The 24,159-nt window shown below is 43.2% G+C and overlaps 1 protein-coding gene and 1 long non-coding RNA gene across 2 annotated transcripts in view; both read right to left on the minus strand.

Moving 5' to 3' along the window:
• Positions 1 to 21,209, minus strand: part of Cmas (cytidine monophosphate N-acetylneuraminic acid synthetase) — a 28,101-nt gene extending 6,892 nt beyond the window's left edge. Inside the window, exons 1-3 of the mRNA XM_085687314.2 lie at positions 20,941 to 21,209; positions 2,711 to 2,853; positions 2,404 to 2,559 (exon numbers count right to left, since the gene is read on the minus strand). Coding sequence (XP_085543440.1) covers positions 2,404 to 2,559; positions 2,711 to 2,853; positions 20,941 to 21,194 — 553 coding nt within the window. The 5' untranslated portion in view covers positions 21,195 to 21,209. The remainder of the gene's footprint in view (positions 1 to 2,403; positions 2,560 to 2,710; positions 2,854 to 20,940) is intronic.
• Positions 21,210 to 23,059: 1,850 nt separating this feature from the next.
• LOC148122535 (uncharacterized) lies at positions 23,060 to 23,927 on the minus strand. Its single transcript, XR_015737407.1, has 2 exons — positions 23,828 to 23,927; positions 23,060 to 23,505 (listed from the first exon to the last, which is right to left on the minus strand). It is a non-coding gene; the product is annotated as an uncharacterized LOC148122535 (long non-coding RNA).
• Positions 23,928 to 24,159: the final 232 nt, after the last annotated feature.

Raw genomic sequence — 24,159 nt, forward strand, 5'->3', positions numbered from 1 at the left:
CGGAAGACACTTTATGGTGTGAAAGGACAGGTGAGCAAGCTCACACTGGGCACAGGCAGAGGGAGTCTGCTGTGTGAAGACCTGAGGGAAGGTTCAGATTCATGGATGTATACAGACTATAAGGTCCAGGGAACACACCTGTATCCCAGTTATTTCCATCGCCATGTCCTACACAGGGTGGGGGTGATGGGCGAACTAGAGACTGGGCAGGAGTTTCATAGCAGCAGAGGGCTGGCGTCTCCTGTCCACAGCCCTGTGTGATGGCGTCTCCTGTCCACAGCCCTGTGTGATGTGGCATCTCCTACCCTGTGTACAGTGGCTGGCTGGGGGCCAATTATACCTACAAGACCTTCCCATAATTGGCATCATACTGAGTAGCTGACTGGGATTCCAGTGTGAGTCTAGTACAGCTTCTCACTGGACCACTGTTATCAGCCCCTTATCTCTGTGTCTCAGAGATGGCGGTAAGTCCTTCCTGAAGGAAAATGTGGGCTCCAGCGTCTGTGGCAGGTGCACAGCATGCCATGAGACCCCCAGAGAAGCAGAAACAGGAAGGTCACATTCAAGAGGACGAGCAGTAGGAGAAATGACTCAGCAAAAAGAGCAAAAATGCTGAAATTTGCACCAAGAACTTTCCAGTAACTGCCATAAGTATGCTTATGGAAATTAAGTATGGAAATTTCAACAGGGAATGGAATTCCCAAAAACAAACTCATATATGCAGACTAGAAAAACAACAACAACAAAAACCCTGAAGTTATTCAACGGTTAAAACTGGCTGAAGGGAGAGTTAACATCCTCGGGCCAGCGGGGGTTGCACAAAAGCAGGCAGAGAAGCAGGGAGAGCAGAGCAGACCGAGAAACACAAACCAGAGACTACTCAAAACTAACACAATGGACTCCAGACAGAGACAAAGAAGACGCTGCGGAGTAACATCAAGGCCAGTGTCCGGGGCAGTTTCGCTGCTGCTGGCAGTTTCCAGCCTGCTGCAGGGGAACTAAGAAAATATTGCCACACAACGGGGGCAGAGAAGACACAGGGACTTTATGAGCAGCCTGAGGAAGATGACGTGCTACACTTACAGAAATAACCATGGGATGGTGGCCGTACTGCTGAGAGAAAAGTGTGGAAGACAGAAGACAGTATCTCCATGACAGCACTTCAGAAGGCAGTCTCAGAACACCAGAAGGAAATACTATCATCTCATCTCAACATGTAGTAAGCATATGATTATTGACAGATACTGTGACCCTTAATTCACACTGAACTGCAGAACTGCAGTGTGTACTTTTCCTTCTATTGGGTGTGTGCACAGGGCTAAGATGGTCACACATGTAAGAGCACATGTGTGTGCATGTGGGGAGTGGTGCAAAGGAGTGCAGGCCCATCAACATTTGCCTTAGGCATTTTCCTACAGTTCTCTGCACGTCATGTTGTACATCTGGGTCTGTCAATCAAACCCAGAGATGGCAGACTGATGATGCTAGCCAGTCAACTTTCCCAGGAATCCCTGCCTCTGTTTACACCCACCCATCTTTACACAGGTTCTGGGGATCAGAATGCTGGGCCTCATATGCTGTGGCAAATGCTTTGCTCACCAAGTCATCTCCCCATTCCCCTACGAAAGGTATTTTGACTTTTAAGAGACATTTCACTTTGGCATGGTTAACACTGCAGCCTGAGCGGTGCTAGGACCACCACGGTGGAGTGCACATCTACTCTAACAAGGACAGAAAGTGTCACAGAAAATGTGACTTACTGATTATACAACTGACACAGTTAGAGCTATGATTTTATAAACAAGAAATGTAACAGAGCCCAAGAATTACCAGCCTGGTTTAGACACCATCCACCAGCAGCATTCTGCTTCCTGGGGGCTCCGAAGGGTACATGAAAAGACAGAACAGCAGTGCCCAGCACTAACTCTGCGTTATGTGAGGCGCTTACTCAAGCATTCCCCACTTCTTTAAGGTGTATGGCAATTGCTGATGGATCTGTCATCTCTTTGACCTAAAATACTGAGCTTAACAGACTCTCACAGCACATCACCCTCCGCACTCTGACATCAGGATTATCCATGCTGCACGAATTCAGTATGGAGGGTTGTTGTGGCTTGGTGTTCATCTGACAGGCCAGAAACCAACACAAAGGGAGCTGATCTAAAACCTGACAAGTCTGCTTCGCCGCTAACAGAAACAGCTGGGATGTCTAAAGAGAGGGGGCTGAGTTAGTTTGGTTTTTACCATGTTGCTTTGTAACAATGTCTAGACTGGAATAACCTGCCACTGCCCACTGCAGCTGTGCGCCGAGCACTCTCACTGCCCCTTAGCTCTTACTGCTAATGGTACTACATCACGCACCTCAGAGCAAAACCTGACTTTCAGTACAGAGAGCTGAGTTACCTCCTTTCTGAATTTCACTCCACCGAAACTGATGGCGCCTCACAACAGAGAAGACAGAGTCATAGCCTTCTTCTCGGATCATCTCTGCAACTTTCTGAAGGTCAGTGGGATGTAAACATGGAGACGTGGCTTGGATATTCCCCACAATGTCAACCTCTGAAGACAAAACAAAGACAAGCCGTCACACCCACCCAGTCCCGGTCATCATGCGATACTGAGATCTTAAATGACATGTTAATCCAAGCCTTGTGTAATGGTAAACATGGCTACAGATCACATGCAATTTAAATCTAGTAATCAGACTCACCATTGTGATAATTAAGGAATTCTACGATGGCGTCTAGTGAGGTAGAGCTGTCTTTGGATGTTTCAGAACTTCTTCGATGAACCTGTGCACCAAACTGTTTGGCCACATTCTCAATTTCATCGTGGTCTGTTGAGACCCATACACTGTTTGGACAGTGAAAAGAAAGTTAAATATCCAAGTCACCAGAAGAGACTGCCAACAGTAAGACAGAGCTCTGCATTAATACCCACAACCTGGTGTTGGAAAAACTTTTGTGCAATTAGAGCAATATTAATCTAGATGTCATGATCTGCACCTGGACCCTCAAGGCTCGAGAAGCAGAGTGGGGGTGGAGGTGATGTTCCTGAGATTGACACCAGCCAAAGTCGCATAAAAAGAGCCTGTTTCAAAAACCCGGAGAGGGGGAGGATTGGGGATGGCTTGGGAGAATGGGATGTGGCGGGGGGAGGAAGGATGGATATGGGAGCAGGCAAGTATATATCTCAACTAAGGGAGACATTTTAGGGTTTGCAAAAGACTTGATTCTAGAGGGGTTCCCAGGCCCAAGGAGAGGTCCCCAGATTGTTCCCTGGGCAGCAGAGAAGAGGGTGCCTGAACTGGCCTTGGCCCATAACCATACTGATGAATATTTTGCATATCACAATAGAACCTTCATCTGGTGATGGATGGAAATAGACACAGAGACACATATTGGAACACTGGACTGAGCACCCAAGGTCCAAATGAGGAGCAGAAGGAGGGAGACCATGAAAAAGGAAATCAGGACCGCGAGGGTTGCGTTCACCCTCTGATACAAGGGGACTGATCGAATGAGAGCTCACCAAGGCCAGCTGGACTGGGACTGAATGAGCATGTGATCAAACCGGAGTCTCTGAATGTGGCTGACATGGGGGCTGATGGCCCCCTCATGTTACAGGCTGACTGAGAAGCCAATGACAATGGCACTGGGTCTTGTTTTGTCTGCATGTACTGGCTTTTTGGGATCCTAGTCTGGTTGGATGCTCACCTTCCTAGACCTGGAGGGAGAGGGGAGGAACTTGAACTTCCCACAGGGCAGGAAACCCTGACTGCTCTTAGGACTGAAGAGAGAGGAGGAGAGGGAGTGGAGAGGGGGAGGAGAGGGAGTGGGGGGAATGGGAGGATATGAGGAGGAGGGGAGGAAGTGGAAATTTTTATAAACAAATAAATAAATAAATTTGAAAAAAAAGAACAAAAACCCACCAAAAAAAATTAAACAAAAATAAGATCCAAAACAATGCAAGAATAAAAGCAACACAATACACTGTCATTCAGGGAGCTCCAGATTATAATTCTATGAACTAGGAAAAAATGAACTCAGTATTTTGAAGATGGCCACAGAATAAGCAAGATGGTACCAGAAGTCAAATCTAAGATGAGTTGGAGGTGATTCTACTTTGTAGTGCCAATTTAAACACAAACTATCTTCCATACAAGACTAATGCATGTGTAGAAATAAACCTGATAGCTTAACTGAGATGGCTTTAAGCTTAGAAGAAAAGTAATATCCAGATGTGGGTTCACAGTGATTGGAAAACCCAACTTCATTTTTAAGGCAGTGAGCAGTGGACACCTAAGCAATAACCAGATACAAACCACGACTGTTTGGGTGGGGAACGTCTATCTGCAGTCACCACAGCACAGCTGCCTGGTTGAGTGTGTAAGACCAAGACAGAAAGCAAAGTGCTTCTCTGTAGGGCAAACTCTACTCAAGTCGTGTTTCCTGAAACTTCACAAACTCCCATTCCTTGAAATAGAAGATGTAATTATTACTCGAGCCACAGTGCTTTAATAATGATTGTACCTAGATATTTTCAAGATTTGCAGTCTGTCGTGTGCATATAGTCTTTTCTTTCCTTCCCATTCATTCAGCATTAAGCTAGAGAAAAAGAGTATCCATGCTATATGTCCAAGGTCACCTAAGAAAGAAAGGAAAAATTCCCAACCTCTGGATTTCATTTATTAAGTTCATACATTCCTTTCAGTATTTGTAGAAAGTGGATTTAAGGATTGGGGAGATGGTTCTGTAAGGGATTGGGTTTGCTATACAAACATAAGAACTTGAGTTCAAATCACTAGCCTGCATGTTAAAACAGAGCTAGGTATGGTTGCAAGGTGAAGAAGAGAAAGAAGAGGGTGGCAATTGGTGGTCGCCAGGCTAGCTCCAACTCAGTGACCCTGAGACCCTGTCTCGTGGAATAAGGTAGAGAGTAATACCACAGGACATTTGACATTCTCTTCTGGCTTCTGTGCACCGCCTTCCATACACATAAACCACACACACACACACACACACACACACACACACACACACACACACGATAAAGGCATAAAACTGTTGTGAGATATTTGATTACACTGTGTAAAGATATGTCATTGTGGTTGGTTTAATAAAAAGCTAAATGGCCAACAACTAGGTAGGAGGTATAGGCAGGACTTCTGGACAAAGAGAGCTCTGGTAAGAAGAAAGATGGGGTTGCCAGCTGAATGCAAAGGAAACAGGACATGCATAAGAAGAGGTAAAAGTCATGAGTCACATGGCAGCACATAGATTAATAGAAATAGGATAACTTAAGTTATAATAGATAGATATAAATAATCCTAAGCTAAGGCTGAGCTTTCATAATTAATAAGAAATCTCCATGTAATTATTTGGGAGCTGGCTTGCGGGAGAGAAAAAGACTCATTCATTACACATGGTGCCCAATGTGGGTCTCCAGATGAAGTGTTTATCTATTATTCATTATCAATAAAAAACTCAGGCATCAGATATTGTTAAGAACCTGAATGATCAGAAAAGCAGGAAAGAAGCAACCAATAACCTCCCCTCTCCTTCCTCAACCCAAAAAAGGGCTGAGAAGTCCCAACCCTACTACTTCCTGTGTCTATCTGTCCTCGGTCCTCTAAAATCTCTATGGCTAATTTTGGTCAGCTAGTAGCTTGCACTGCCCTCTGATTCAAAGTAAACTGTATAGTCAGTCTTGGGGGTGTCAGAATGTGATCAAAATATTCCACAAATGGTTGAGGGTATAGGGCCAGAAGGACAGAGAAGAAAATTAAAGCCACATGTGTCTAATATAGCAATGAATTTATGGGGACACGATTTGTTATAGCAATGGAAAACACAGATTAACATTCCTCCAATCTCAGAAGCAAACCATAAAAGAGGATATTATCAAGAACAACCAGATTATTCAGGTTGTACATAAGCAGAGAACAACAATAGTTGGTCTTTAAAAGGTAGCAAAAGTTCTACCTTTAAAATGGTTAGCTGATAAACCTGTCTGGGTGAACAATGGCCTTTGCCATCAGAAAAATACCAGGCACTGAGAACAGCAGCTAAATAAATGTTCACCATATCAAAGAATCAATCAGTCCTTGGAATTCTCCTGTTTTTGCCATTAAAAAGAAAGCCAGAAAATGGAGAACATTAACAGATTTAAGAGCCATAAATAAAGCAATTCAGCCAATGGGCTCTTCACAGTCTGGAATTCCCTTACTTTCTTTATTACCTAAGGGTGGTCTATTATAATGAATGATTTAAAAGACTGCTTCTTACTATATACCTTTACAAGAACAGGCCTTCACAGTGCCAGACTGTTAGACGGTATCAGTGGAAAATTCTTCCACAAGAGATGTTAAACTGCCACACCTTGTGTCAATATTTTGTACAACTATTGGAAATAATTCATAAGCAGCTTCCTCAATCTATCATTTACCATTCTATGGATGACATACATCTTACTAGCTGATTCAGACTCAGATACCTTAGAAAAAGTATTTGAAGAGGCAAAGAAAATTTTGCCTTGTTGGGGATTACAAATTGCTCCTGAAAAAAAAAATACAAAGAGGAGATTCTATTAATTACCTGGGATATAAGATAGGATTACAAAAAAAAAGCCCTCAACCACAGAAAGTACAAATACGGAGAGATCAATTATGAACTCTTAATCATTTTCAAAAACTGCTGGGAGATAATAATTGACTACAGCCCACAACTGGATTGACAATTCAAGAACTAAATAATTTATTTCATACCTTACAAGGTGATAAGGACTTAAATAGTCAAAGAAAATAATTGGCTGAGGCTGAGAGAGAATTAGTTCTGGCATAAAAGAAATTACAAAAAGCACATATGGATCACCTGGATCCAGAGCTTGACTGTATTATGGCTGTTGTACCTTCTAGGCACTCTCCTACAGGAATTCTTATGCTGAGAGAAGATAATATCTTAGAATGGATATTTTTACCACACAGAGTAAAAAAATTAAAGGCCTATGTAGAAAAGGTTTCTGAATTGATTCTGAAAGAAAAATTAAGACCTTGTCAATTAGCAGGAATAAACTCATCAGAAATTGTGGTATCTTTTGCTAATGTTGAAATTTCCTCATTGTGGGCAGAAAATAGACATTGCCAAAGAGATTTCAGTAACTTTTTGGGAGAGATTTGCAATAACTATCCCAAAACTAAGACACTTCAGTTTAAAAAGAGAACTAATTGGAACCTTCCTTATATTATACAGGGAACACCAATTTCTGGAGCCCCTACATTCTATACTGATGCAAATAATTCAGGATAGGCAGGTTATTAGTCAGGAAATTTAAGTAAATTGGCTCAAAGCCCTTATGATTTTGCTGAAAAGACAGAATTACATTCTTATGGTATTATCAGAATTTCTAGAACCTTTTTATATACTTACTAACTCTCAATATGCAGAAAAGGTTGTTTTAAATATTGAAACTGCTGAACTTTTTCCAGATCATTCAGAATCAGCTTTGTTATTTATTCAATTACAAGAAATAACCAGAAATAGAAATCAACTCTTGTATATATAACACATATCAGATCTCATACTGGTCTACTGGGCCCTCTAGCACAAAGTAATGATTAAATTGATCAGTTAATGGTAGGAAATGTGTAAATACGATATTAACAGCAAAGGTTTGAAGAAAGATTTTTCTACCATGTAGCAGGAAGCCAAGAAAATGATAAGGGAATGTGTTACTTGTTCTTTGTATAACCAAACTCCACTATTAACAGGAAGTAACTCCAAGGTTACTCAAAGAAATGAAATTTGTCAAATAAATGAGTTTCATTTTGCAGAGATTAGAAAATTAGAATGTATACACCATACCATAGATGCTTATTCAGGATTTCAATGGTCAACAGCTTTAAGTTCTGAAAAGGCTGATTCTGTAATTATACATTTATTAGAAGTTATGGCCATCATGTGAATACCTGTAAAAATTAAGACTTGACAATGCTCCAGCATATGTCTCTAGTAAAATGAAGAACTTTTGCATATTATAACACAAAGCATATTACAGGTATACCATACAATACTACAGGGCAAACAGTTATAGAAAGATCTAATCAAACTCGAAAAGATATCATTAATAAAAAGAAAGGGGTAATAAATACCCCCAGAGATAAACTGAACAATGCTTTATCAACTTTAAATTTTTAAAATGCTAATGAGAAAAGAAGGACAGCTGTGAAGAGACACTGAATATTAGAAAAAATCCTTCTGAATTAAATCAGTCTGTATACTTTAAAGATGTGTTAACCTCAGAATGGAAACCAGAATATGTGTTACATTGGAGAAGAGATTTTGCTTTTGTTTCCACAGAAGCTTTGGATACCATCAAAATTGAAAGGATTAAATTTAAACAGGAGAGACCTCCTGATTAGAAGAGATAATAGTTCATCAAATAGCATGGCCATTCAATCTAAACTAACATATAAGACTAACAAATGCCTTTCATTTGATCAGATATAACCTGCCAAAAAGGAGACTCCCCAAAGTTAGGATTAGAGCAGGGTTTTGTTTTTGTTTTTCCAAGAGAATAAAGGCATCCAACTAAGGAATCTGAAGACCACTGGACAAATGAGACATCTGGGAAAAAGCATAAATCATCCAGAGAAAATGTCCTAAGGAAAACAGTAAATGGCCTAATGATGCAGCACATTTCCATTAGAATAAATCTTCCCAAAAACTTATTTCTGCTCTTTTCTTTAGACATAAAAGATGAATAGTCCTTTTGTAGTCCCTGTTCAATTAAAATTTAAAGCTAGCTTTGGGGTTGGAATGGAGTTTTCCCCCCTCTTTTAACCCAAGCATGCTTGTTAAAGCAAAGTCTGAATGTCTGTCTCATGTCAGAGAAGCCACCTGGTATGGGACAAAAGAAAAACCCAAATTAAAGAACTATTCTACTGCTACTAATCTTACAATCCTTTGGTTTTATTTTGACTCTTTAAAATTTTTCTTAAGGTATAAATATCTCAAATTTTATAAGATATATATATATATCTATATATATACACATTTAAATTTTCTGTTAAGATTTCTGTCAATTTTCTGACTAATGGTCATATAGAGTACTAACTAATTCTAGAAAATGGCTTCATCTAGCTTCCTGTTCATGATTTAGGGCTTGAGTCTGAATCAGGTAACTAGGAATTAATTTTGTATAGTCCTAATGTACTTAACAAATTGTGGTTTTTTTAACCTCTCTAAGATCTGCATATGACATTTAAAATGTTTAATTTTTCTGCAGTGGACAATCACTATTCCTAACAATGACCTCTGAAGTCTCCAAAAGGATGATGGGAATCTCCACAAGGATGATTCCACCTGGATTGTGGTAATGCCACTAAGCTGGTAAACACTACCCAAAGATCATCTTTGGACTACAAACTACTCAGGATTATTTCAAGGCAACTAGCCAAGATGGTCCAGCCTCATAGACTACTCCAGCCAGGACTTCAGATAAGCCCTGCACTTTCCCATCACACAGAAACTGGCCAACATCTAGCTCTCCCAGGACTTGACCATTATCTCAATTTTCTCAGGGTCCCCTAAAGATGTGGTCACCTCCAGACAACAGAAAGCAGTTCAGAAAACATGACAACCACATTCCCAAGAGTGGGGTGGGTATCTTTTGGTTGTTTGGTAGATTATAGATGTTTATCATTTTTTAGGTGCGTTAACTATAAGTTTGTTAATGGTCATATTCAAGGAGGAAACTAAGCAAAGAAATTAGATTCAGGTATCTCATTCTGAAAAGAAAAGGAGGATATAGGAATAACAGGATAAAAGGTAGAATATAGAATCTAATTTTAAATCAAGAAAAAGTAACAATTAGTCTTAAGTTTTTTACACTCGTATAAATTTTTGCATATTGATACATATGTAAGGTTATTCTGTTATACGGTGGGGTGCCGGGACAGATACTCCAGCAAGCAGGCCCCTTCATGTTACAGATGGCGCCCACATGGATAATTGCATCCACAGAAAGCTTGAGAACACTTGGAAAAGAATAGAGTAAATCATGTTTTCTTAGTAGTAGCAATTTCTCGGGTCTGCTCTGCTTGCTAAAGGCAAGCAAACGCTCTCATCTAAGAGAGGCTTCCTAACTCAGCTTTAGCTATAAAATCCTGCAGCTCTTTTAAGAGGTCCTGCCACGAAACACTTAAACAATGTTGATGGAAACCTGAACGCATGCTTTTCGGTTTTTAGCCGTAGCAGGAAAAAAAGCTGTGCCATTATAAAATGCCAGCTTCCTGGGCTGTCCTGCCAGGGCAATCTCTGACTCTTTCAGGCAGGCAATCTGACTGAGTGTGGTCTGTGAGCAGAATGCTGCAGTTTGCTTGCTGGCAATGACCTTGAAATGCCTCAGAGTTGTGGCAATAAAAATGGCTCCAGTGGTACCTACTCCATGAGGCTGGAAAGCTAAGGAATGGGCTGGATCTAGCAGTCAAAGCCACAGCTTTAATCCTCTCCTTAAAGACTCATGTGGTCAGAAAAACAGAGATATACAGTAAAGAGAGATTCAAAGATGAAGAAAATCTCTAAATGGTTTACAGTGTGTTAAAAATATATGCAGGCTAAAAGTTAAAGTTCTTAAAGTAAAGAAGAAAGAGAGTGGTTGGGTGTGGTGGTATACACCTTTAATCCCCATGCTTGGGAGGCAGAGACAGACAGATCTCTGAGTTCAAGGTGTGGTAGCACACACCTTTAATCCTAGCACTGGGAAGGCAGAGTCAGGTGGATCTCTGTGAGTTCAAGGACAGCCTGGTCTACAGAGTTATTCCAGGACAGAGATATACAGAGAACCTGTCTTAAAAAGTAAAAGTAAAGATAAAAGAAATAGAGGTTAAAATAAAGCCTCATAAAGATGGAAAATACACAGAGAATCTTGATACTGTATGCTATTATGCTCTCTTTGAATTGTTTGAATGCTGAGGAAGGAACAACAGCTGCTAAAAGACTTTTGTTTATAAATGCTACTGAACTAACCCAAGATAGGTATTTTGAAAATACCTTGGCTTCAAAACTGAAGTCAAAAGGTATGTTACTTTGGAGAAGAGATTTTGCTTTTGTTTCCACAGAAAATGAGAGGCTGTGGATTCATTCTGAGCTAAGAAAAATCAGATTTGAACAAGGAAGACCATCCGAGAAATCCCTGGTAGGAACAGATGGCCCGGATGTCTGAGTTCTTCATCCAGAACAGGTTCAAGATGCTGCCTGAGATGATCGAGACTCACAGGATACTCCAGTCAGGACTTGATTATAACTCTAAATTTTCTTTAGGTCCCCATAGATCATCAGCGCCCCCAACCAGCAGGGAGTAGCCTGGAATACTACACCCACATTCCCAGAAAATGGACTATGGATATTTTCTTTTTTTTTTTTAAAAAAAAAAGAGGGGAAAATGGTGTGGGAGAGTTGTCTGTAATCTGTCAATCATATTTTAAATAAATGCTGATTGGCCAGGCAGGAAGTATAGGCGGTAAAACCAGACAGGAAGTAGAGGTGATGGAATGAGAACAGGAGAAGGCTAGGAAGGAGGAAGTCCTTTCCTTCATTCCTGCCCAGACCACAGAGAAGCAAGATGTAACCTGTCCTGCTGGAAAAGGTACTGAGCCACATGGCTAACACAGACAAGAATTATGGGTTACCGTAAGATGTAAGAATTAGTTAATAAGAAGACTGAGCTAATGGGTCAATCATTTTTATAATCTTATGGAGTCCTCTGCATAATTTTCTTTGGGGTATGCCGGCTATGGGGTGCCTGTGGGTGTTGGGGACAGATACCCCAACAACCAGGCCCCTTCATGTTACAGTATATATGTTTCTATTCTTAAAGTATTTTTATATATTGATACAAATTTAAGGTTACTCTTGTTAAAACAAACTATACATATGTTTATACTATTGTTTAAGGTATTGTATCTATGCATCTCAGTTAACAATGTAATGTAAATTTCTAGTCCTTGAAAGTTATTATTAAAAACTATTTAGGATAATAAAGACATGCAGGTTAGTAGTCAGTTACTTATAACAATCAAATTTGTAGTCATGTTAGGTATATTTTCAAGGTCTGAGATACATTTTAGATAGATAGGTGGTCCTCAAACACTTCAGAGACCTACAGATTATGGTATTTAAGATATTATAATAATATAAGGCTTTTCATGACTATGAGACACATCTGTTACTGGCATCCCCCGTATACTTCAGAGAAAATGATGGAAATTGAAGAAACTCTATATGGAATTTATTTTCTTTGTGGCAAAGATTAGCACTGTGCAAAAAACTGCCCTTGCCTCAACTGCTGACAATAAGCTGTCCAAACTTGACAAGAAGGGCACAAAAGGGACAGCTGAATTTTGCCACAAGGTAGGACAATCCTTCAAAATTACTGCTTCACAAAAAAAGTCTGTCAGAAATTGTAGGCTTGTAAGGCTGAAGATTGGATGCTCCAATGTTACAGAAGAATCTTGGGTGACTGGCTAGGCAGCCAGAAGTCTCTGTAGTTTCAACAGTTTTACAAGTCGTTTGTTCTGAATTTCCCCTTTACTCAGGTAATACTAAATCTTTCTTGGATCTTTGATGGGGTTGAAGACTAAATAATTATAGTTTTACAGTTTTCCTTGTTACCATTTTTTTTAAATTACATAAGAGACGTAAAGTTTAAAAGGTTGAGAAACATAAAAGCTTAAGTTGTTTATCTAAGAAAATTTTTGAAGTTTAAAAATATAGTTTTAGGTTGGTAATACAAATTATGATAAAAAGTGGTTTAGGTATAAAACTTTGGACTCATCAAGATAGGATAGACAATAGAGAATTTTCTCCGAAATTGCCAAACACAAATGAACTGGACATTGCAAATGATTCTTATCTGACATTTGTTCTTATTGTATATAGTTTCACTATGACAGAGTTAACCCCACCTTTTTTACTTAGACAAAAAGGGGGAAATGCTGCATGATATTTTCTTATACTGTGTAAAGATATGTCAGTGTGATTTGGTTTAATGAAAAGCTAAACGGTCAATAGCTAGGCAGGAAGTATAGGCAGAACTTCTGAACAGAGAGCTCTGGGAAAAAGTAAGGGGGAGTTGCCAGCTGGATGCAGAGGAAGCAGAACATGCAGGAGGAGAGATGAAAGTCACAAGCCATGTGGCAGTACATAGATTAATAGAAATGAGTTGATTTAAGTTATAAGAGCTAGTTAAAAACAAGCTGAAGCTAAGGCCGAATTTTCATAATTAATAAGAAACTTCATGTCATTGTTTGGGAGCTAGCTGGTGGGACAGAGTAAGATTTGCTACAGATAAAGTCAGTAAGCCCCCATTTCTTTCTCTCAAAATAAGCCTGGTAAACAAGATGGCTACAGGTTAGTGGTCACATCTCTGGCACCTACTGATGTTACTTGATGCAAAGAAAATGAGCTCATGATTTATTCTGCACTGTAAATAGTTTGGTGACAGATTATTTATTTACTTACTTATTTATTTATTTTTTGGCAACAGTATATAACCAAGAGAAACACCAATGATGGAAGTGCACTGGATTTTGAAAATGCAGATGGGGGGGATAAGCAGAATAGAGTAAAAATGAACCAAATGAAAGCACACATCTCCTGGCATTTAGTTTACAGCTGAAGAACAACTGAGTGATGATGATCCATTCAACTTGGAGGTTTTAGTGATATTTTTAAAAAATGTTTGCAAGATAAATTAAAAAACAAAAATGATGAATCTGTCGGCTTGTCTCCCATTCTTCTTGAAATGTCTACTGTGATCTGTTCTGTCCCGGGCACCACACTGGACCCTGGAGTATGACAGCGAATGCAGGGCAGTCTGTTTTCTCAAACTCTGGGCCCTTCATTAGAGACAGGCCCATACAATGCTGTAATTCCTGTTAAACTGTCAGAGAGAGGCATGAGAACCAACTAAGAAAGAATGCTCCTTCTAATGCCTTTACCCTCCCCACACCCTTTACAGTCCTTGTTGACTAACATGCACATGACTGTGTTTGATGAATGAATGAAAGGTGGGTGGTTATAGAGCAGTGGCAGCTCCAGCACAATGGTGGTGATGACTGTACGTATGCCTACGGCTGAGCACATTCCATATAAGTCACTGCCACAGAAAGAAGGGGGCAACTGTTAGCTTCTCAGACACTGAAACAGAAGAGGTAATAAAGGACTGCACACTGGCTCAAAGCTCTGTTCATGTAATGTGTGACAGCAGCACTGGGGACAGGAACACAGCACACATAACACACTTAACACAATGGTCCTCTCTACTAAAGGGATCAGGTGGACAGATCTCTCTTTGGTTTAGGGGTATCAGTGAAATGGGAAAAAGTTAAAGATGATCAAGAATGACCAGACAGGCCAAAAACAACTCCAGGAGAGAATATGTCAAGGTCCAAGCCAACGGCTTTGGTCTGGAAGGAGTCACACTCTACCTAACTGCACACACAGAGTATCAGCCATGGTGTCTTGCAGTTATTTTCAACCACAAAGTGTCATTTCAGGGATGGTAACAGAGCCCAGGGTGCTCACAAATCTTAAGTCCTCAGGCTTAGAAGTGAAACAAAAATGTATGTTGACTTTCACCATGTTGTACAAGACTCAAAAGATCAACTTGCTCTCAGATTTGCTCATACCACCGCTCATGCTTGGTTGAAAAATCAAGACTCTTCCAAAGACGAGAAAAATGGTTCTCTAATGAACATGCTCATCTGCCTTTTAGGGGACTGCCGGTCATCTTAGCAGCAGAGTTTAGTAACTTGGAAAAGTTCTGTTAACGTCCATCATATATATGCAGACTGAGCCAAAGCATGGCCTTGAACAAAATTTCCAGTCTCCTCTGGTCCTAAAAAACTCACAGAAGGCTGCCCCAAGTTTCTACCATCTCCTTTGCTGAAGGAAAACGAGTGAGAGCCTCAGGTAGGGGCTCCAAAGCCTTCCCAGGGTCCCACAGAGCCAGTTCAATTCCAACCTATACGTTTTAATTGAGGATCTAAGATATATGGGTCACCAGAGTGAGCAGGGCAGTGTTTCCTCCTCATTGTTTATAACGTCCTACTGGTGATGGCCACATTCCTTCATGGACAGTACATTGGCCATTTTTATAACAAACAGACTCAGAACTGAGATGTTACAGTAGAGGCCATCTGTCCTGAAAAACTGGCAATGCATAGTGTGTGGCCCCGTCTAGAAAAAATCTGTAGAAAGCTGAAAGACACAATAAAGACATGCTTCCATTAACTGTTTAAAGTCAAAGGGTTGTCAAGGCATTTTCAGGGTTACTAATTCTCTATTTATGAGCAAGGGAACCATGGCCCAAAGGAAGTAACAGATTGTTCTATAGGAGGAAGGAAATATATATACACACACACACACACAAGGAAAACTCAATGTTACACCAGGGCTGAGCACACATTATCTCCCTTAATCCTCAAGGAACCTCTCCTCTCAGATATACATTCAAGTACATCCTGTAGGGGAAATGTTGGGATATAGAGAGGCTATGGTATCGTGGTTACCACTGTGGTCTGCATCACCCCACCCCACACTGCTGGTCCCAAACTGGGGCACACACAGTAAATACGGGACTACTGGTGGGAGCGGTCAGCAGAGACTGATGGAAGCAGTACTGGTCTATTACCTTCTATTACCCAGTTCATCTTGGCAGGTCCCCAGAGGCTGCCCACAGGCAGCTCAAAGGAACACAGACACCATCCAGACCAGCAATGGCTCACATCCTACATGGAGGGAGGACTACATCCTACAGGAATGGAAGACTACGTCCTACACGGAGGGAGGACCATGTTATACACGGAGGGAAGACCACGTCCTACACGGATAGAGGACTGCTACAGAGAAGCGGATTCTTTGGAAGCTGTGTTGTTTTCTCACTGTATGGATGCAGTGTGCAGGGGCTGGGGCACATAAATGCCTCAATGTATGGAGGCGTGTGTTCTCTCCTTCCACTGCGGATTCCAGGGACCAAATTCAGGTTTTAAGGCTTGGTGGCAAGAGTTATTGCACCAGTTCCCCACAGTCTAATAAACAGAGCAGGAATTTCCCAGTAAAATCTCTGCTACCCAATGTCTGCTACCCACTTCTGAGGGAGGTCTTTCTGTCTATGTGTTGCTTTTATTGGTTAATGAATAAAGAAATGGCTTTGAGCCTATAGCAGAGCTATAGGGGAATAGAGCTAGGCAGGGAAAACTAAGCTGAATGCTGGGAGAAAGGAGACAGAGTAAGGGAGAAGCCATGTAGGCATGCTGGAAACAGATGCCAGAACTTTAGCCAGTAAGCCACAGTCACGTGGTTATACACAGATTAATAGAAATGGGTTAAATTAATATGTAAGAGTTAGCCAATAAGAAGCTAGAGCTAATGGGCCAAGCAGTGACTTAATTAATACAGTTTTTGTGTGATTATTTCGGGGCTAAGTGGTCGAGAACCAACAAGTGGCTCACTCCTTACTACACACTTCTGCCTGGGTTTTTAACTGGCAATCTCCTTTTACTTGCTAACTGTTCTTCAGTCTTCCTCACAATGCTTCAGTGAAGGCTGTCAGTGGATTTGTGAGGTGGGGCTAACTGAACTACACAAGCCTTGTGTTCTACTTGACACAGTGACTGGCTTGAAGGTGAGTCAGGGATGCAGCAGGGTCCCATGAGTGAGGATTTTAAAGCCTTAAGATGAGAAGACCCGACTATGCCTGGAAAACATGAGTGATGCAAGTAAACAAGCCCAGATACCAGTACAACGAGTAAGGGCATGTTCTCCAGTACTAGTACAACGAGTAAGGGCATGCTCTCCTCCAGTACCAGTACAACGAGTAAGGGCATGCACTCCTCCAGTACCAGTACAACGAGTAAGGACATGCTCTCCTCCAGTACCAATACAACAAGTAAGGGCATGCTCTCCTCCAGTACCAATACAACAAGTAAGGGCATGCTCTCCTCCAGATACCAGTACAACGAGTAAGGGCATGCTCTCCTCCAGATACCAGTACGAGTAAGGGCATGCTCTCCTCCAGATACCAGTACAACGAGTAAGGGCATGCTCTCCTCCAGATACCAGTACAACGAGTAAGGGCATGCTCTCCTCCAGATACGAGTACAACGAGTAAGGGCATGCTCTCCTCCAGATACCAGTACAATGAGTAAGGGCATGCTCTCCTCCAGTACCAGTACAACGATTAAGGGCATGCTCTCCTCCAGTACCAGTACAATGAGTAAGGGCATGCTATGCTCTCCTCCAGTACCAGTACAACGATTAAGGGCATGCTCTCCTCCAGTACCAGTACAACGAGTAAGGACATGTTCTCCTCCAGTATCAGTACAATGAGTAAGGGCATGCTATGCTCTCCTCCAGTACAAGTACAACGAGTAAGGGCACGCTCTCCTCCAGATTCCAGTACAACGAGTAAGGGCATGCTCTCCTCCAGATACCAGCACAACTAGTAAGAGCATGCTCTCCTCCAGATACCAGCACAACTAGTAAGAGCATGCTCTCCTCCAGATACCAGTACAATGAGTAAGGGCATGCTTTCCTCTAGATACCAGTACAACAAGTAAGGGCATGCTCTCCTCCAGTACCAGTACACCGAGTAAGGGCATGCTCTCCTCCAGTACCAGTACAACGAGTAAGGACATGTTCTCCTCCAGTACCAGTACAATGAGTAAGGGCACGCTCTCCTCCAGTACCAGTACAATGAGTAAGGACACGCTCTCCTCCAGTACCAATACAACGAGTAAGGGCATGCTCTCCTCCAGATACCAGTACAACGAGTAAGGACATGCTCTCCTCTAGTACCAGTACAATGAGTAAGGGCACGCTCTCCTCCAGATACTAGTATAACTATTAAGGGCATGCTTTCCTCCAGTTACTGCAAAAAGAAAGAAACTAGACTCCCATATCCTGAAGTCAAAAGACAAATGTTTTAAAAAATGGAGAGGCAAGGGAGAGGCACCAGGAGGTGTTCCAACAGTCAGTCCACATGAAAGTCTGTCTGGATTTATGAATCGCTGCTTATGGAGAGGATGAGAAACAAGTGCTTACCCTCATGACTGGGGACCAAAATGCAAGCTCAAGTCCAAGGTTCATCTTCCCACAGGGACAGAGAGAAGCTAGCTACCTTGCAGAACATCTGCAGTGTGTATGAATGAAGAAGGCACAGATCTTCTCTGCAGACGCCTGTCACAGGGCACACAAAGTTTCTACAACTGAAGACTTCCTAAGTTCATTCTGTAAGGGAGGATTTTAAGGTTTATGAGTCCATCATGATCGTCCTGGAGCAAACGGTCCATTCTACTAAAAGTATTGCATCTTCTCAGGTGAGTAGGTTACAAGAAGGGGACCAAAGTGAGGAATGTGGCCTTAACCTTCAGAGACTATGGTCATGTGTGCAGAGGCTGGTGGTTCTCATGACACTCTGCTTGACATCAGAAAGGAACAGCCTGTCCAGAAACAAGGAATTGAAGATTCTTGTGACAGAGTATACCACCCCCGTGCACTACTTTAGGGTCATTACAATAGGGATCTCGTTTGACACCACACAAATGGCTGTGTTCTGCGTGCTTCTCAGCTGTGGTGGTTACGGTGAGAAGAGAACTGGAGGAAAAATTTGTTCTGGCCCCACTTTCTGAGGTCGAACACTGTGACCTGTGCTAAGGCAGAGTATCATGGTGAGAGGGCACCGTGGAGCAGAGAGACACAACCCATGGTGGCCAGGAAGTCTGGGGACAGAGAACTTGGACTACATGGTTCCTGGCACATACTAGCAGGTGTGTTTTTCAGTGTTTGTTTTACTTTATTCCTCAAAGAATCAACAGCTAGGGACAGTCTTGCCTGCAAAGGAACCGGTCAAAGACCAGTATCAGCCACATCACCTCCTATCCATCACCTTTCTTCAGGTTTACAAGGATCAGGAATGAGTGCTGATGACTGCTGACACCTGCCTGTCAAAGCATCCAGGGAACTGACAAGCAGGAAAATGTACCGCCATCCAGTGCCCACTTGACCAGAGCTAAAGGCAGACTCCTCAGAAGCCACACATGAGCTTTATAGTGCCACCTCTGGAGAGATGGGACAGGGGTGACAATCTACTATCTTCCACCTGCTGGCCGACGGCCAATAAGTCTTTCTCTTCCTGCCAGTGTCTGTGGCTGCTGGTGGCTCTAGAGCAGGCAACAGGGCTGCATATGTCATGATTCCATATAGACTGGCTTCAACTAGCTCAGGACAGAGCAGGACCCATCACACAGTCGGGAGACAGCATCTGCTGAATACAAGATTTATCTGCTGTCCTTAAGCCTAATTACTGTACTATTCTGTATGTGTATGTACGTGTTTGTGTGGGTGCAGGTATGAGTGCCACAGTATGTGTGGAGGTCACAGGGCAACCTCAGGGACTGGTCCCCACCCTTCACTTTGAGACAGGGTCTCTTCTGTTGTTCCCTGGATACAGCAGGCTGGCTGGCCCACGAGTTCGCAGATGCCCTTTCTCCACCTCCTGCCTTGCTGTAAATAGACACACGCAAAGTCCCTCACCTGGGTTTTACGTGGGTTCAGAGAATTAGAACTCAGTTTCTCAAGCTTGCAAGGCAAGCTCTCTACCCACTGGGCCCATCCCCTCCATCAATTCCACTCTCCTGCTCAGAGACTGTGTATGTGTGGATATCTGCATGTGAGGGGAAGGGCCGGACACCAGAAAGGGGCATCAGATCTCCTGGAGCTGGAGTTACAGGCAGCTGTGAGCTACCCAATGATGGTACTGGGAGCTGAACTTGGGTCCCTTGGAAGAACAGATCATGTCCTCCAGTGCGGGCCATTGCTCCAATTCTACCATTACCCTTTATGAGTCCACTTTAAAAGTCATTTCCTGATGTGTGACCTGAATCATAAACAATAACTTTGTTCTCAATCTACTGTCAATAGGACTTTGATCTCTCTTCCCTTGCATGAACGTGAGATTTTACTTTCCCACTGTGGCCTATACACACTCCTCACTCCTCTGCAGTCTGTACGCTGAGAGGGTTAAAAACACAAAAACCAAAACCAAACCTGACCTCCATATGGGATAGAACTGTGCATGGGCCATCTTGTTATTCCTTGGGTACAGCAAAAAGTGGGGCTAGAGAAATGTTTACCGAACTGAACCAAATCTCCAGTATTCCCTTATCTCTCCTTTGCACACTTCCTATTACATGTTATTTTCAGAATGCTAGACCTATTTGCTTGGCTCCACCCAGAGCTTCCTTTGGGTTTAAACACACAGAAAATTAATAAATTTATACCTTCTGCTATCTCAATTTTAAACAATGTTGGTAGGATGAAAAATCTGCCTATGTAATATGGAGAATTAATAGTCTTCAGAATCAATCATCTTAAAATCCAAACCATTAGAAGGTAGCAATAAATAAAAGCACAATTAGGTTGCTGCTAGCATGTGCGTTTAAATTTATTCTTGGCAAAGGATTTTATCTTCCTCCTTTGATGAATGGCATCAACTTGTAACTCCTGATCAATCTGGTAGAGGCCAAAAGGATGCAGAAATAAAACGGCCCTTAGTGAAGCCAAAGTTCAAGAGGTAGGTGAAAGCCATTCACACCCATGAAACAGTCATACCTCGTACACACGTAGGTAGCTTCCCGCATAGTGCTGACTCACAGCCTCACAGCTAGAGTATTTTTTTTTTCAAAGGTGGGGGAAGACTCTCCGGGCTGTCAAGCCCCAACTCTGGACTCCATTCATGCATCTGCTGCCTCCCCGGCCTTGCAGCACCCGACAGTCAGCGCAGCCCAGAAGTGACAGGTGCCCATCAGCCGGGCCGTCCAGGGTCAAGCCTGGGGACCCCGACCCCCGACCCCCGGACCCCGCTCCCGCACATGCGCACCTCTGGAAGACCCCCGCATCCAGGGCGGCGCGCAGGACCCAGCCAATGAGCGGAACCCCCGCCAGGCGCTTGATGTTCTTCAGCGGGATGCCTTTGCTGCCGCCGCGGGCCAGCACTAGCGCTGCCAGATGCGGCGGCTTCTCCAGGCCGCGCCCCGCGCCCCGGCTGCGCTGCAGCTTCGGAGGCCGGCCCCGGGACGGCCGTCCGCGCGGGGCGGGCACCGACGTGGCGGCCCCCTTCTCCAGCGCGTCCATCTTCCTCCCACGCCGCCGCCCCAACGGCTCCACATCCGGGAGCTCGGCCTCGCCGACTCCACTCGGTACCGCCCGCCTGCTGTGGCAGCTGAAGGCCCCGCCCACGGTCCGGCCCGCCCCTGGGGCACGCCGGGAGTTGTAGTCCGCTGCGCCCTCGCCCCGGGGTTGGACCACCTAGGCAGGCTCAGAGAAAGAGAGACTAGCAGAGCCCTCTCCCAGATGCTGGAGAGGCACAGTACGCAGTAATGTCTGGAAAATTCTAAAATAAAGGAAGATTGGTCCTCCTCCACTCACCCTGCCCCCCCTCTATTCCTCCTTCTTTTCATTCTCCAACCTCTCATCCCTCCTCTTACTCCTTCCTCCCCTTCTTCCAATTCCTTCTATCCTTTCTTTTCCCTCTCCAACTGCTCCCACCCCTGCCATCATTGTTGAGCCTAGCCTTAAAGAATTGCTTAGCCCAGCCTGACTGTAGACTCCATCTCCATGAACAACATGCCTGGGATTCAGAAGCAACCTACTCTGCTCACAGTCAAAAATACTTGTAACTTCTAGTTGCAGTGTGTGTGTGTGTGTGGGGGGGGGGGGTGTTCCGTGGTGGGTGTGCGTGCGTGTGCGTGTGTGTGTGTGTGTGTGTGTGTGTTTCCACCTCAGCTCCTCCTAAATGAAATCAGCCTACATTCTGCAGGTAGTTTGGGGCCCCTCACTGCTCCAATAAATCAGTATCAGTCTGTGAGGATGGAGTCTCTTCTCTGCTCCATTTTTCCTACAACCACTATCCTTACCCTCTGACTAGCTCTCTCACCCGGGCTAGCTTTTAAAGCCACTATATGACCTTGATCTCATTATATAGCTCAGCCTGGCCTGGAACAGGAGACAATCTCTTGCTGAGCCACCACTTCCAGGGAATGAATGAATGAGGTAAAGAACTTCTCCGCTTAAAAATTGAGGCTCATTAACATGTTCCATGGAATGCATAAGCATGAATCGATTTTGTTTTAACCTTTACATGTTAAACATTAATGATGTGGGATTCCCCTGTGTATGCTGTGAATACCATTGGTGATGAATAAAGGAACTGCTTTGAGCCCATAGCAGAGCAGGGCAGAAAGAGCTAGGTGGGAAAAACTAAACTGAATGCTGGGAGAAAGAAAGAGGAGTTAGAGAGAAGCCTTGTAGCCCTGCCAGCGACAGACACCAGAACTTTAGCAGGTAAGTCATAACCACGTGGCAATACACAGATTACTATAAATAGGTTAAATTAATATGTAAGAGTTAGCCAATAAGAAGTTAGAGCTAATGGGCAAGCAGTGATTTAATTAATATAGTTTCTGTGTGATTATTTGGGGGCTAAGCGGTCAGGAACCAACAAGCAGCCACTCCTTCAATACATTAATCTTTCTCTTAGACTCCTAATTCACCCACTCCAAGAAATTACCTCCTTTTAACCTCCTGCAGGTGCCTCAAACTCAACATTTTAATCCATTGTCCCCTCCCATGCTTGGCTATTGTCTCTGCTAATTCAGTTAACAGTGTTACTTTCTGCTGGCATGTCCTTTTTACTAATCCCCTCTAGTGCCGTGCATACTGTTCCCTTCCGTGAAAACTTAAAGAAAAAGTTGTCTCATAAAGTATGCTCCTTTGGGAAACTACTGCCTCTCGCCAGATGCTGTGCAAACACACATTCTTTGCATGGTAACGTGATGGAGGAGGGTTAACTGTTTTGTTCTTTTATGATAAATATAATGATGGGAAGTCCCGGGCGGCTCACGGAGTCCGGCAAGGATGGCCGTGAGTCCCTGCAGTGCCATGCGGCCGGGGAGTCAAGCGGGCGGTTACGGTGGATAAAAGGCTCATAGGACATAGTATTATTTAAAGAAGAGGGAGACATTTATTGCTTAAAGGAGAGAAAACAGAGAGAAAACAAAGACATAGGTACATACGAGACGAAACAAACACATATATGCACACGCACACACACATACACACCAGAGAGAGAGAGAGGAAGATGGGCGGGGGGAGGTCCAAAGTGGCTAGGGTGGGCGTGGTTAGCTCTTAAAGTGAGCCAATGGAATAACATTCCCGGATCCTTTTTATAATAAAAAGTAGAAGGTTAGACATTACAGGTTGAAGGAATTGGGGCGGCGAATTCTCAAGACTGCTTCCAGCTGATTTGTGGGCGTCGTCTTTGGGGGAGTGTAGGGGTGAGAAAGATCCGAGAGAAGCTGGGTGCTGGTCACGTCTTGGCATAGCTGGTCTCTGTTCCCGACAGGACAGGTGTCTGTGGCATGGAAATGTCTGGTGTCCCTTGGACCTGGTTAGGGTGTTGGCAGAACGGAGGACAAAGTTAAATTGAGAAAAAATTTTAGGACCAGGGAAGTGAGAGGTTTGTATCTGACCTGTTTACGGTGGGTTTTTTAATTTGGCTCCCTGGAACTCATAAGAAAAACAGAAGTTTTAGACATATACATTGTATTAAGAACTCCTTGGGTTTGTAAAAACAGAAATTATAATGAAAAGTATTTTTATTTGGTGAGACAACCTGGCAAAACCTCTCAGCTATCAGACTGTCAGAGATCTTTGGGAAGGATAAGATCTTACTTGAGTTACTGATTAAAAAATGACAGAGAACTTACTCGGTTGGCATCTAGAGCTACTCTTTGGTCCTCCCTAGTCGCTGAAGGTTGCATTTGACCTTTGTTGTTTAATGTAGAGTTGCCAGGCTTTTGAAGACTCTGTGGACCAAGAAATCTTTAGGAAGACAGGTCTACCTTACCTGCGCAGCTAGACTGTCGATTCCAGTGATCCTGTCCACGTTTGGAGGTCTCCAGTTTAGGTGATAGGCAGTTTTTGCCCAATGGTCAGCGCTTGGCAGTCGAAGCAAACTGCACCAAGTCACGGCTGGGATGGAAAAGCCCGCGACTGTCTGCTATGGACGATTGTTATCCAGAGTCTGAATCGTGAAAAC

This window comes from Myodes glareolus, chromosome 3 (genome assembly GCF_982192425.1).
Source record: "Myodes glareolus chromosome 3, mMyoGla1.1, whole genome shotgun sequence".
Lineage (NCBI taxonomy): Eukaryota > Metazoa > Chordata > Mammalia > Rodentia > Cricetidae > Myodes > Myodes glareolus.